This window comes from Rhamphochromis longiceps, linkage group LG12 (assembly GCF_057381845.1).
Source record: "Rhamphochromis longiceps isolate RC_006_pf linkage group LG12, R_longiceps_female_GT1.1, whole genome shotgun sequence".
In the NCBI taxonomy this organism is placed as follows: Eukaryota; Metazoa; Chordata; class Actinopteri; order Cichliformes; family Cichlidae; genus Rhamphochromis; species Rhamphochromis longiceps.
In genome coordinates, this window is record NC_140568.1 from 38563042 (window position 1) to 38577927 (window position 14886).

A 14886-nucleotide genomic window follows, 5' to 3' on the forward strand; every position below is an offset into this window, starting at 1 on the left:
TAAGCATTGCCAATTATTTTACCAGGAAATGTCAGTGTCTTGCAGAAAGTTAACAGCCCTTCCTCCTTGTTAGACATTTGAGCCAACTTTGTCTCAGATGTTGTTATAAAATATTGACAAGATGTCATGCAGCATTTTCACTGATGCTGAGTTATACTGTGCTTGTCATTCTGACTGGCCATGTAGAAATGATCTTGTGATTATGGTGCAATGTCAGGAAATAGAGTCTATTGTCTATTCTTGGAAGTCTTCTTTCTGCACTTTTCTCTATTTCCACTTTATTAAGTAATATTTGTATGGAAGAAGAAAACAATTTAAACACCATAGCCAACTCATCGGCCTTCAAACTAATTAAGCCTATAAACAGCTAACTTAATTTTACCGTTTCCGCTTCGCCAACTTTTGGCTGACCCAGGCAATTAAAATTGTGTAAATGTTAGGTGTCAGGTGTTACGACAAACTGCATGTAAGGATTTTACAAAGATAAAAAAAAATTAAAAACTCTTCCTACTTTCTCATTCAGAATGACTTTTTTTTAACTATTTATACTTTACAATATAGTTTTGCACACTTCCCCCGAAGTTTACTCTTAATTTTAACATTATCTTAAAATTGAGGATATGATTAGAGATGTTGAAGTTAATGTGCATTGGCCTAGTTATCTATTTTGTGCACTGTGAGCCACTAATCTCTCAGTTTGCTGTCAAAAGATAAAAACAAACCAAAACATAATACTCTTGGATGGCTCAAAGCCACCATACTGTCACTTTATCTATTGGCATACAAATCCTGATTAGAGCTTAAGTGACGCCTAGAATGCGGCAACAATCCAATCTAGCCTTTGTTCTACAGAAAAACAAAACTTTTCAAAGTCACACCCCTGAAAATTGATGTTCTGTATGTATTTAAACAAAACCTGTCACATCGTAAGTAGTCATTATTTGAAAAACCCTGGGCTGTTGTGTTCCAAGCCAATGGCCACAGCCAAGACACAAACTTAGGTCCAAAATGGTAGAAACAAGAGCCCAAAGAAGCCAGTTATGTATGCCACACATCACATCTTGCATAATACAATGTCAACATTCATTATATAAAGTAAATTAGTCTATGCTGATGTTATTACATTCTTGTGTGCTTTTGATGTAGAGAGAACTGTTGCTGTGCTTAGAGCTTTGCTGACCTAGAACTTGGGTAGAATTTTTCACTTCTTAATGTGTCCTCTGAATCTACTCATGCTAACCAGAAAAACTCCACTACCCTATAAGAAGGGGTTTATTGGCAAATGTATACTCAAAGGCACATCTTACATCAAAAGTAGACTTGATTCTTAATTAAACTGATAGAACACAGCAACTGTGACACCTCTGCGGTGCTCTGCCTCAGCAAAACTGAACAGCCACTAAAGTTTCTTCTGAGTAATGATTAATGCATCCAATTTCTGTGATCTGTATTGAGCGTAGCATCATGGGTAATTAAATGATGGTCTACAGAGCACCGACTGCTCTCATAAAATGACAAGGCCATAATCATCATGAAGCTTGGTTACCCTCTGACTCAAATACTAATTGCGCATCAATAACCAAGCAGAATATGTCACCAAATTAAAACCTCAAACAACTCAAGCTGTACAAACAGTTCAAAGCTATAGCATTTCCGTCAAGGACATCAAAAATATGCATGACTTCACATACTTTATATTCACATATTTAGCAATTTCACAAGCATATTTGGTAAGATGCAAATTCAACAAATACATTCTGAGTTAAACATATTTACATTGTCAAAAATCAGAATTGCACAGAGTTGTCTAATGTAATAGATAGTGCTCCAACATGCTAGGAGGTATCTTTGTTGTAAGAGGTCCAGTCTGTCAGACAGACCAGAAAAACAGATATCAATGCCAGATTCAGGGGGCTTTCAGCCTCTTGAGACCAGATTTAGCTTGCTTTATAGACACCCCAAATGGATAAGGGCATGCTGTAGATCAGTCAAAATGGAGAAACAAGACAAAGTGCCCACATCAACAAGCCACAAACAATGAGAAAGAGCCTCAACAATTCCACTATAACAGACCCAGATTTAAACGTTCACTTCTCCACCAGCATGGCATCAGTACTTAGCCTATTAACCATAGAAACAGAACCACAATCACAGGAAGGGAAGAAAACTATTAATAGGTAGGAAACTATAACGGAGATACACTTCAGTGATAAAGCCAAGAAAATACTTAATCAACCTTTTAAGACTAATAGGATGAAATTATTGTTGATATTATTGTATTTGCTTTACAGTTACAAAGCTCATCATCAAAAAGATTGATCAAGAATTAAAAACTATATGTTTAACAATTACTTATGAGACTGAGCAGACAGATGGTTAAGAGATCTGGGATTGATCTGAATTAAGTTAAGAGTTGGATTTAAAATCAAGATTTGGACATGAATTGACCAAAATTGGGGAAACTTTCAGTCTGAGTATAGAACACATACTGTGGGCAAAAATATAACTTCTCCTAGTGAATATAATAACAAGGATGAAGAAGAGAGATGTGCTTTGATGAGGCAGTTATACTTCTTCATGACACATAAACTTGTATTGTTTTAAAAATGTCAGTGCAACCTCAAAAACAAACATACAGTACTGAGAAGCACATATACAGTAGATATACCTATATAGTTTACTTTGCTAACATTTATATCAAGCATGTTATTCTTATGATTCCCGTTCTCCTTGAAAATAAATAGAGCAATAAAAAAAGATGCCCAGCCCAGTCTTGTTGACATTTTAGGAAGTCCTTCTGGAGCAGTAAAGTTGCCCATATGATGGATATTAGAGCTCTACAGACAGTGGGAAAACAAAATGAGAAATGCTTATGGATGTAGAGGTGCAGAACAGAAGGAGTGAATGGAGTGAAGGTGGATAAAATCCTGCAAGAGCAGAATGCTGAAAAACACTAGTAGGAAAAAGAAAAACTAGTGACCTATGTAAATAGTCCATCAGTAAAAAAAAAAAAAAACAACTTCAAAATATAGATTAAAACAAGAGATGTGCTTAAAAAAGACAGCACAGGCAGCTATGATGATGGACACTAACCAAAGAACCAGATAAAGAAACCCTCAATAATCTTTACTAAATCTTTTGTTCTTTTCAGTACACTGGTTTGTAAAGAAGCTCTCCAGAGGCAAGTCTCCGTTTCAGCTCTTTCCAAAGCAGTTCCCTCTCCTTCTGGGCCCCCTTCATGAAGCCTCGGTTCTCCTGTGCTCTCCGAGACAGGTAGGGCATTACCTCATTCACTGGTCCATAGGGAACATACTTATAGACAGGGAAGCCTGCCTGGCCTGGAGTGAAACAAAAGAAAATGGGATTGATAAATGTAGACAAAAACTATTTCTCTCTTTATTTGTCAATATTATGAAATTCCTTTTCATAAAATATCATTTTGACTGACTAGTTTAAATGACAGGAGAGTATACTTTTTACAGATTATATTGGACAAACTCTATAGAACCACAGCATGAGCATCATCTTGATTGGTTTCTCTCACTGAATGTTTGCTACGATCTGTGTAATCAGACGAGACTGCAGTATTTGCACTGACATCCTCAGTTTACAGCATTTCTATTTGAAGATTTCCTCTCGTCTGTCAGTTAGGCTCGCACACTGTGAAACTGCTTTGCCAGGGCTTAACTCTTTAGCTCTGTCGAAATAAATGTTGTTTTAACTAATCCATCCAAAACATTATAACATGATACAATAAACTCTGCCCTGACAAGCACATCCTGAGTAACAGCTTATCTGAAAACTGAATTATAAAAACTAACTAAGGTACATTTGGTGCAGTAAGTGATGGACAAATAATATGGGTCTCAGCTCCAGTCTGCTTTATTTTATGAAACAACTTCTTTATTGTTTCAGGATTCAAAAGCAGTGCTGGCAGCTCCATCCCTCAAAAAAGCAACAAAGAAACACATGCCTGTCTCTTTACATCAATACTGGTCAAGGCCATGTCAGCTTCAGCCTCACATTGACAGACAACTGCCTGCCACCACTATGTCTAGCTTTGACTGACAAACAAAGCGCTGAGATCCAGCAGAGGCACTTCGTTAAGAGGACTGTTCAATACTGAGGTGTCTTGGCTCATATGTCATGCAGACTGGCTTCTACATGTGCACTCCTTGGGGCCTGTGAGGTACGTTTGTGCAACTTAAAGGTCTTATGACAGAGTTGAAAGCATCACAGGGTGTATGGCCTGTCTGGCTGGCACTGTCAAAATTATTCTTACTATTTATGACAAGACAGATTGGTACCTAGACATTGCATGGTTGTGTATTTCTGCTTCTGTACTTTTCTTACCCAGTGGGAAGCTGATTTGATCACACATGCCCAGTAGCTGACCAAAGTATACCTTGTTTTCTGTGGGAATGAGACCCAGCTCATTCATTCTGATTGAGAGAGGATAAAAATATAAGCATGTTTATACAGATGCAATTTTGTATGAAAGAATTATAGTTTTAAGTTTCAAGTTACTGGATACAGCATAAAATTTGCCTTGTTAAGGTGTGTTTCACTGTGTCTTCATTGTGGGAAGCCACCATTACATTTGCTTTTCTGTTGAGTGCAATCTCATCCAACACATAGTCCAAACACCTTGCACAAATACATGACACACAACAGGGACAATTTAGGTAGTCATAATAATAGGTTTGTTTGTCTTTCAAGTAGGAATTAGTAACTTCTTTTATATTGTTCACTATAAAATATGCATTTTTATTCTATTGTGCTTACACTGTTTCATGGCACATTGAAATAAATCAATTTCATCAGCAGATCACATTTATTGTAAGGTGTGGGACTACTTTTACAAACCTATACTCCATAAAAAATCTCTATAAACATCAAGTATTCACAGTATGTAAACAGAAATCTGGCCCTGTTCATTTGTTTCTCTGTTAGTAAGGCTATATTAATACACATATTCATAATCACCATCTGCATGTTCTGAATCCACCTCATGTTATACTGTATCCAATTAAGCATCCTGAGTTTTTTCTTCATTGATTACATTATTCCATCAAAATCTTCTCAAACTCTTGAGACGAAAGCTTGTTGCCATAAGAACAAGACTGCAGTAACTCCAAATAAAAGACTCTGTCCTTTGTGGTGTTAACCGGTGCCTAAAAGGTTGACAGTTTAATTCTGTTATTTAAAAAAAAAAAAAAAAAAACGAAAAAAACTACAGTAAGCAGACTGTTCCTCTCTGAATATGATAAATGAGAGCTTGGCTAACAGCAATCAAACTCTACATGTGTAGATTTATGCAGAACAAACAGACTGACAAGCCTTGGCTCTTACCTGTGGTACATCCTATTGGTTGACTCATAGTCAGGGTTAATAGGGTCTTCATATCCAATCTCTTTGGCCCTTTCTCGCTCCTGATACATGTAGGCCCCACGCACCAGCTTGGCAGCAAAGTGCCAACCCTCACGTCGAGACAATTCTACATCCATAGTTACATTGTCATAGGCCTCCTGCAGAACAAAAAGGAGGAGCACCGAATCATGAAAATCAAGTCCTCTAAGTTTAGGTACCAGTTTTAAAACATGTTTTATATACAGAGCTGACCGCATTTCCATGTTTATTACAAGTAGAAATGTGCAATGATATACCTGCTTTATTTTTACAGAAGGATTAGTCAACTTAATCTGGGTTACCTGTCCTATCTACCTTTACATAATAAATAAAATGACGTGTAAAAAAAAAAAAAAAAAGAACTATGGAAGACAAACTCTGTAAAACAAAACAACTATCCAATGTGGAGATGATGTATAGCACCACAGCATATCAGCACAATGGCAGGGCCGAGGGTGATGATTTGGGCTTGGTTTGCAGCCACAGGACCTGGACACCTTGTATTCTACGTATGCGGAAGGATTTTAGATATGAGCTCATTAGTTAGCTTGGATCCAAAGGACAAAAGAAAATATTTTATAAGAATCAAGGTATTAACCTCTCGATCAACTCGAGACCTGTGCCTAAACAAATGCCCACTAGTGAACCAAAGTAACAACCGCATAGTGAAATGTTTAAAAATTCCTCCAAATGATTTGAGAGACTGCAGAAGTCCTACAGAAAATAATGACTTCAAGTTTTTCCTGTAGGCGGCTCTATAAACTATTGAACTATGAGGAGTATTTGGTTTTTCACAGGATTGCACAAAGCTCTGTGAAAATTTTCTTTTTTCATGACTGTAAATGCCAGCAACATAAAAAATAAAACACTCACAATAAACCTTGTAGTTATGTTGTAACCAACAGATAATATTCTAAAAATACAACTATTATGAACCTATTATGAACCTATGCACTTTTGATATCATAATGATAATAATAATGCTGGGAAAAACACACAAAAAATAAATCACCATATTTCCACCACTATTGTTTTCTCGTCTTTGTCGCGTCACTCTTTCGAGTCCAGCTTGGCTGACTAATAGAAATCTGTTTACATGCTGGCATTTGGACCTGTCACAGCATGTTTTCTTCGATAAAAATTACAACGGCTGTGTCAATGGATCTCATTAATAAAGAGAGGAATCTCCATCTGTTTTGGTTTTATTTGTTTGGGGTTTTTTAGCTATTTTCAACAACTGTTCATTGGATCTATTTCAAACACACTGAATATATTACTAACCTAAAGAAGCACATTGTCAAAACTTGAGGTTTCTTGTGAGCTGAGAACATGGATTTAATCACTCAGTGACAATAACAATCCTCCCATTCACCACAGAAACATTTTGCATAAGCAAGGCATTAGTAGAAGTTTGCAGCTTTGAAGATCTGTTTTTGTGCCCGCTGTAGGCCCGACCTTTAGGTAGCATTGATAGGTGTTGAAAATGACAGGCTTTTCTCCGTTGTAGGTCCTCTGCATCTCCAGTGTTAGTCTGCTAATGGCTGGCTGGAAATAGGTTTGCTCTGCATCCACCATCAAACGAACACCACTCTCTAGGGCATGCTGAAACATGAAAGATCTCATTATTTTGGTGTAATATCATCTAATATCCTAGAGTTTCATTAAAATAGTTTTCAAGGTTGAATTAATGAACATTTTTTATTAAATAAATGAAACAAAAGAATCAGTGATTCTTAACACTGTGACATTAAAACACAGTAATAATAATAATAATCCCTGTAATTTTTTTAATTATTATTATAATTATACCAGTGCAGCTTTTATAGACTATAGTAGCTATATACTTATGGGAATTATATCATATTTACAAGATTTACAAATCTCATTTAACCGATACACATAAAAACATCTTACTAATCGCATATAGTTGATCTATAGGTGTTTATTCATAGTAGTTAAACAGCAAATTGCCTCTAAGTGTGGGCATGTTCATGTATGGTAATCAGTCCTTGTGGCTGGTATGTAATTACCTTCGCCAAGACATCTACACGCTGTAACATCCGCTTCATTTGTTGATCCTCCTCTACAGTGAACTTCCCCAGCAGAGGCTCCAGCTTACCTAGCTATGAAAACAACCCAGGAGAGAATCCACTGTGAGATACTAATAAACCAAATATCACACAGCATGACACCTATTAGTCTTCCCACTTTATGGCTTCTTCTTAACCCAGGGCTAAGTCATTCACCCTAGAAATTCCAATGAATGATGCAGAAAATCTGCAGTTAAAGGTTGCAGACTTTTAAGTAAATAAAACTCCAAATGGCTGTTTACTATTTGCAGTGTAATTGAGCTGATTGTGTTCAAGGTCTGGTTATAGTAAAATAACTTCAGATAAGAACATTTAAACTTCAAAAAGCACTTCATTTTCACTATAGCAGCCAGAGAGCAAATGACCATTTAGTAATGAAATCCTTATTTTAAATGTCATCACAATTAATTACTAATTTTGCTTCAGTTTTTCCAGTTGCTTCTGAAATGAACATATTACAACAGGGAACAAAAATAACTGGATCAATAACAACAGCCTATGGCAGCTACAGTACATTTGAATGAATTGCTTAGAAGTCAGAATTAGCTCAGCAGGCACAGCTGACACTTAAAACTCTCCTGCCTGCTACAACCTGAAAGCATGCCAAACTTGGAGCAGTATTATCTAAGTCAATTGTAGTCTCCAAGGAGTAATGGTAGAAATATATTTTAAAAGTGTTTCTTAATTTTGAAAACTGTTTTCTTTAATCTATTGTATCCCAACAAAAAAATCTCTCTTTTTCAGGATTCTATGCTACTGACCTCTACATTTGGAACAACAAGCAGATCCGATATCTTTGTTCTGTCATCTATTAGGCTGTTCCAGTCAAGCATGTCAATGCATCTGTCAGGAAAAAGGATGGAAAGTATTACAGGAACAGGGTTTTGGTGAAACTATTACCAGTATCTTTTTGTTACCAGAATCTTTTTTGGTTTTTTTGGTTTTTTGTCTTACTGGCCACTTTGTGGATAATTATGTTTTTAAAGTCAAAGACATATTTATAGCTACCCCCTTTTTATTATTAATCATTACTTTTATTACTTGCCGAATTTTGTCAGGTTAGCAGAAAGGAAAGTGATGATTATTTCTTCCATTTTTTAGAAGTAGTAACATATATTAAAGGGATCGTATTTTATAGTATTAAACATTGTATAAAATAAATTATCAAATGCATGAACTAAGAATATCTTCTTTAGTTTAATTTACTTTATGAAATTAATATTAGTTTAAAATTTCCATACAATTTTTTTTCATGAATTACTTCTTCTGCAAAACTGCTTCACAACTAATGAAATATTTCTCTGTGTCAACACGTCTTTTATAACTATTTGAGAAGTCCGGTCTCGCTTACCCTGTCGAGTCCTCTTTCCTTCCTGTAAACCAGCCATAGAAGTCACCATTTGCACCCAGTTTGGTCATGAACTCCTATGAGAATACAGAGATTTAAAGTTCTGCACAACACACACTAAAAACCTGTCTTGCATTATCCCAGTTGTGCATTTATGGAAATGTAAAACCTATCTGACATGTTTAGCACATATTACACAAGTATCACCATAATTCATCAATGCGAAAAACATGGAAAAAGAAAAAAAATACTACCTGCAGTTGTGTAAGCTCCAGCCTCTGCTCTAAGGCCTCCAAGCCATCTTTACCCTGCTGTGACGCTAGGAAGGTGAAAAACCGCCGCCATTTCACCAGCACCTCTGAGAACTGGAGCTTTTGTAGAAAGAAAGTAGTGTCATTCAGCAAAACTAAAAGCTTACACTGACTTTTTCATCGCTCTTTAGTGCCTACCAGAAACTGAGGTCGTCCTAGTGCAGTCATTTTGATGGCAGAAAAACCATCCATTGAACTCCCACCTACAAGTGGCACATAACATTAAAATAAATGAAATGACAAAAAACTAAAGATAACAGTGTGATGGTACGATAGAATGATGTCTGGTGTCATAGACTACAACTTCAATGCAAACACATACAAGTGTGGCTTCTCCTGTGTTTGCCTACCAGACGCTTTGATGCATTTGATAAAGGTTTCCATATGTTGGTCACATTTGGCCTCGTCAGCATAGAAATATGTGCGGGCTCCGGTCACTCCCCCACGGCGGTCGCTGAATTGTTTGTGCGCTTGATATTTTCTCTCTCTGTGGTCCTTGCCTGTGAGTGAAAAACACATTTGCATATCATTACTTTTGATTACATCTCACAGTACAGTTTGTCCACAAATGAGGGGGAAAAATAAGGCAGCTTACCTATGTTCTCTTTCTCTGCAGCAGACACACATGAGCTAAAACAGAAGTTATATGAAAGGATAAAAGATCATGGTCATGAATTTAGGCAACTTCAAAAATGTGAAAACTTGCACTATTTTCTGTGAACATTGTGGCCTTGTGGCAGTGGCATGCTCGAGGCTGCAATTGTGTTTACTGATGCTTTGCTGAATTTCTGCTGCTCACCCTCTGCAGAGGGGAGTTGCAGCATCACTCCACACTTGACCTATTCCCCCCTCATCATAAGGCACAGGGGAGCTCATGTAACCAAACAGATGACTAAACAGTAAGCATCCTGGACATCAGAGACATCAAGAGGCTTCAAAGCCAGGAAAACTAAAGGGAGCCATATTCTTTTAACTTTGCTTGCTTTTGACAGGGACTCTTTTTAAAAGCAAAATCTACAATGGAGTCCATCTGACATGGTCTAAAAGTGTACTATTTTAAATGTTGTTTTTTTTCTTTTGTCCTTCCCTTGCATGATAGTGTTTTATATACAATCTGCTTATGCTTAAAAATGAGAGATTTACTATTTCCTAGATTTTTTTTTTTGCTGTCGTTCAGATACTATTGATTGATTTTCAGCCCTAAAAAATAAGACGCCAAATCTCCAAAAATTAAATTGAATTAAACAGCTTCAGTGGACAGTGTCTGTGTCAAATAACATTTGTGTTACGCTCTCTGTGTCACATTTGGGATATATTTTATCGCCAGCACAAAACACTGGCACCCAGCTGCTTTAAAAAGCATGCAAGCCTTCAAAAGCGTGCATTTGTCAAATCTAAAGTGTAAAACTGGGAATGTATTTTTAGTATAGATGGTCTACACATCCAAAGGCTGTCACTGTAAATATCATGCGTTCAACATCAAGCTAGGATTTGCTTCTGTTCCTTATACAGCATCTTCCTTCTTTTGGAAGAAACTGACTAATGTTGTTGCTATCTTGACATATGACTGGAGAACTTGTCAAACCTGCTGTCTCAGATCAAGCTGGCTTAATGTGCCTTGTCCTACAGTCTCAATGTTTGAAGGTGTATGTTTGGCAAACAATATCTTTCTAGGCTCAGATTTGATACCTCGCTTGATGTTTCTAAGCAGGCATCCCCCAACACAAAGGATATCAAAGCTGTGCCATGACATCTTGTTACTAGTGATGAGGTCTAAAAAATATATGCAGTTAAAATAAAAGGGAGTTTATAGCAAAGAGCTTACCTAGAAGTTTTATCACTTTACAGAATGTGATAGGATGACAAAAAATTATGTCTGGCTCAAGATGTTATCACTGTCAGCTGTTACTCTATGTCAACAGACTTAACCATAAGATACCTGACTAGAGGTAGCCCCATTTATTCATCACATCTGAGCTTTATAAAACTAGAGAAATTCTGAGAGTTAGAAAAGGTCAGTCTTTTTTCCTCAATATTAACTTTTTTGCTAAGTATATCTGACAAGTACATTTGTCATTTTTACTTCAAAGAAAAAGGAATCAAAATATTCCCTTTTCTCTACTGATTTGTCTCTGGAACATCTCCAAAGGGGACCAAAATGGCACTCGTGCATTACTCATAATGCATGAATGCCCAAAGCTGAAACTAAAGTAAAAGTCCTGCTATTGCCCACAGAGATACTGCTTGCAAAAGGTTTGCACTGTTGTCCAAGTTTACATCATCTCACAGATCACTTAGGAATCCCGTCACACGAGCTGCACGAGGCAATACCTAGCAAGTGAGAAATTCTCTTCAGCCAGCCAATTCCACACTAGAAAGCCACAAGTATGCCAACAATTCATGGTGTAAAGAAGATCGACCTCCTGGCTAAAATAAAAACACATCTATATTTGGTATTAAACTACAAGAAAATGCAAAAAAATGTGCTTTTGCTTTGTGTTGTTTTTTTAATCTGTAATATGTGTAATACAGACAAGCATAGCCTGAATTCAATGTGTCTTTGACAGTAATGGCATGCAATTTTGGGCCTGAACCAATTGTGAAATTCTAGGTCAATACTGATATGTAAATAAAAAAGGGTATAGATGATTTTTTTTGTATTCCCCATTTTGTGCAACAGGGGAAAAAATCATTATCAAGAAATAAATTTTTTGAGTTATTTCCTCCTTCACCACATTATAGCTGTTCTCACAAATGAATTCCAGGTTAAGTTAAGTCAGGGCACTGTCCACAATTGCCCTGCATCCTGTACAGCATAACAGGAGATAATACCAATCAGAAGTGTTCATAAAACTGAAATTACTCACTTTGGTTTAGGTGAGAGCTGCTGCATGGGTAAGCAATTGTCTGTTCTATTCTCAGATGGATGCATTAGACATTACACCGACATTTTACCAGGGCGCTGGCAGGGTAAAAACTGTTAAATGTGCAATTCAGCTGCGTCAACCACTTGTTTTCTCACATACATCTCCACTGGGTGGTTTTGATAAACGTTCAGGGCTGCAGTACAGGTGTGAAAACAAACAAATTAGGGACAAGGGATCCAAGAAATCAAGACTAGAACATTATTAGGACACAGCAAATATCAGCCACTGCAATAGTTGAAGGTCATTTAAAATTAATAAGCTGATGGCAGTCGGCAAAGCAAATACTGCCTAATATATTGGTACATCACTGTGTAATACCTTTGACCTTATCCAACCAGATGTGGTTGGATAAGGTCAAAGGTATTACACATTACAAAGGTGAGGTGTGGGGGGGCTGGAGCCTATTCCAGCTGACACTGCGCAGGAAGCAAAGAACAGTCTGGACAGGGCACCAGTCTATTACCCATGCTAACACATTCCAAACCTTCAACCAATTTAGAATTACACATTCATCTCTGGTGCATGTCCTTGGACAGTGGAAAAAAAAACGTGAGCCCAAAGATGTGCACGTTAGGCAACAAGCATGTCAAAACCCAAAACCTTCCTTCTGTGAGGCAACAATGGTTATCACTGTAACGGGGTTGAGTCTATTGTATTATTAAGTAAAGCAATAGAATTTTCATACTCCATTTCTTTCCGCTCCGCTTCCTCCTGACTGATGTCTTCCTCAACACTATAGTCCAGGACAGAGCCAACGCCGTAGGAGTGGTTCTTCTGAATCAGTGGCTTGATGTCATTGTGGTCCTCACCAGCCACAAACTGACCATAAAATGTCATCTTCATGAACTGGTCAAAGGTTTTCTGGCCTAGAATCTTCTTAGCCAGATCCATTACCTGGGCAAAAAGGGAAGGACATTACATACATTACATTTCTGATTAGTAATTCTAATATGTTTTGGGCTTTCATCATGTCTTTTACATCGTCCCCATTGATTATGTAAATATGTGTGCCATGCTGGATGTGTTTTAATGCACTCTACTCCCATGTATATAACACATTTGCTTAAAAGTCTTAGATGAATGGAAACTGCCTTGTGCCCTGATAGATTTATACAGCAGCCTGTATGCTAACAGTACACTACAATAACAGGACAGCTGAGGTTATGTAACATGGACTGGATAGCTGAAAAACAGGTTGCAACTTGAGAGGTGTGCATTGCATTTAAGGGTGGAGCGGAAACTGTTAGGCCTGTCTTCATATGAGAACATATATAGCCTACAGTGCATTACTTTACATACAGCCTATGGTTCAGATTTGATCAGCTGACAGAACTTTTGTTTACCTTCAACGCTACTTATGGCTGACATAAATGGGAATATTCCCATATTGTTTGAAAAGAAATTGTCAACATCACTGTCAATGCTATATCTATTAGTAAAAAATAACATAGTAGCAATTAAATTGTATTATATAGTATATAATATAATATTGTATTATACTATACAATTTATCGTCCAGTGACTTGCTTACACCTGTTTTCTTTGATTGTGACATCTCATTTGCTTGTTATGCGAACGTTTCACATAGAATTCAGTATTTATGCTCAACTTTATTTTAAAAAAACTGTAATTAGAAAGTGATCTGAACACCTAAAGGCACATTAACAAACAGACTTCGTGTTAAATTGCCGGGCTGCGCGGTGAGATAGCGCCTCATTACCTCTTTGTTCTTATCAACCAGGAAGTCATATGAACAAAGTTTGAAAACCACCAAACTTCTGAGAAGCTCTAATGAGTCTTTGCTCTTGTAAGCCTCCCGGGTCTGCTCAAAGTCTACGGAGATCTCATTAGCAGCGGCGGCGGCGGCGCCTTCTCTCCTTCTCCCTCCTCTCCCAGACAGTCCGGGACACTCTGACCCGCCGCGGCTTCTGACACCGTCATGCTCCGTCTGGGCCGTCGAACTGGAGGTCACGGTGCAACGTACTGCTCGGTTTAAGACTAACCGTTTAAAGTGGATGTCCGCCCTCGCCCGTTTGAGGGCTGGCACGGTTTTGACGTAAAACATCAGCGGATAGCTGGCCCGGGTATCAGCGCTGAGGTGAAGCTAGCACACCAATAGTGTTTGCTAGCTGCGCGTGCCCAACTGTAAACAAACTCGGGCCCGAACGGGCACATTATCATCACTTGGTTGGTGGTTTGAGACGGTGACGCACTCACGGCTTCCTTCCCGAAGTTTCCCGCATCTCTCCACCAGCGCGTTTTTTTTTTCTTCTTTTTTTTGTGAGCACGTTGCGTTGTTGTGGGTATTTTTTTAATTGGCAATGCTGTCAACTTCCGCAGAAAACACGAATTACCATGACGTGTAGAGGTACAAAAAAAATGCTTGTATTACATTCCACTTCACATTAGGTATTTTCCTAATAAACATTTTGTTTACTATGTTAGACTCAAGGATTAAATGGCAATTTCTTAGGATATAACTTAAAACATTAAAATAAGCTATATTGGTATTTCTTCAGCTTCTGCAGTTGAATTTGCCATCACTTTGGTATAGCTACATATATCGCTTCGGCCTCCTTCCTCTGCTTGTTCTCAACTACTACGTCCGGTATCTGGAAGTCACACAGGTCATTCTTATCCAACCTTGGGGGCGTATCCCATTTTGACCTCGGGACTTTCAAGGCCATACACTGCGCAGATGAACTATGTCAGCCACTTGGTTATGTAGTTGCATGTATGCACTGTCTGCTAGCATCGTGCAACAACACCGTCTGCATACATAGATAAATAGTACCCATATG

General features: G+C 37.7%; 1 protein-coding gene across 2 annotated transcripts; it reads right to left on the reverse strand.

Moving 5' to 3' along the window:
* Positions 1 to 2884: 2884 nt before the first annotated feature.
* On the reverse strand, positions 2885 to 14667 carry prodhb (proline dehydrogenase (oxidase) 1b). Of its 2 annotated transcripts, XM_085426246.1 has the most exons (14): positions 13806 to 14667; positions 12771 to 12979; positions 9754 to 9788; positions 9509 to 9658; positions 9297 to 9361; positions 9102 to 9218; positions 8851 to 8924; positions 8261 to 8342; positions 7440 to 7532; positions 6865 to 7011; positions 5353 to 5528; positions 4549 to 4647; positions 4354 to 4442; positions 2885 to 3338 (listed from the first exon to the last, which is right to left on the reverse strand). In XM_085426246.1, the coding sequence occupies exons 1-14, from the start codon at positions 14148 to 14150 to the stop codon at positions 3148 to 3150; spliced, it is 1872 nt and encodes a 623-aa protein (XP_085282372.1). In that variant the 5' UTR covers positions 14151 to 14667; the 3' UTR covers positions 2885 to 3147. The 2 variants fall into 2 exon arrangements, with proteins under 2 accessions (XP_085282372.1, XP_085282373.1); XM_085426247.1 differs by lacking the exon at positions 4549 to 4647.
* Positions 14668 to 14886: the final 219 nt, after the last annotated feature.

Bases quoted from the DNA above. Each gene is read 5' to 3' on its own strand.
- prodhb (XM_085426246.1), bottom strand. From the start codon at position 14,150: ATGTTTTACGTCAAAACCGTGCCAGCCCTCAAACGGGCGAGGGCGGAC. The intron at 9,362-9,508 runs GTAGGCAAACAC...TGCCACTTGTAG, and splicing joins CAAATGCATCAAAGCGTCTG to GTGGGAGTTCAATGGATGGT. The intron at 9,219-9,296 runs GTAGGCACTAAA...TTTCTACAAAAG, and splicing joins TAGGACGACCTCAGTTTCTG to CTCCAGTTCTCAGAGGTGCT.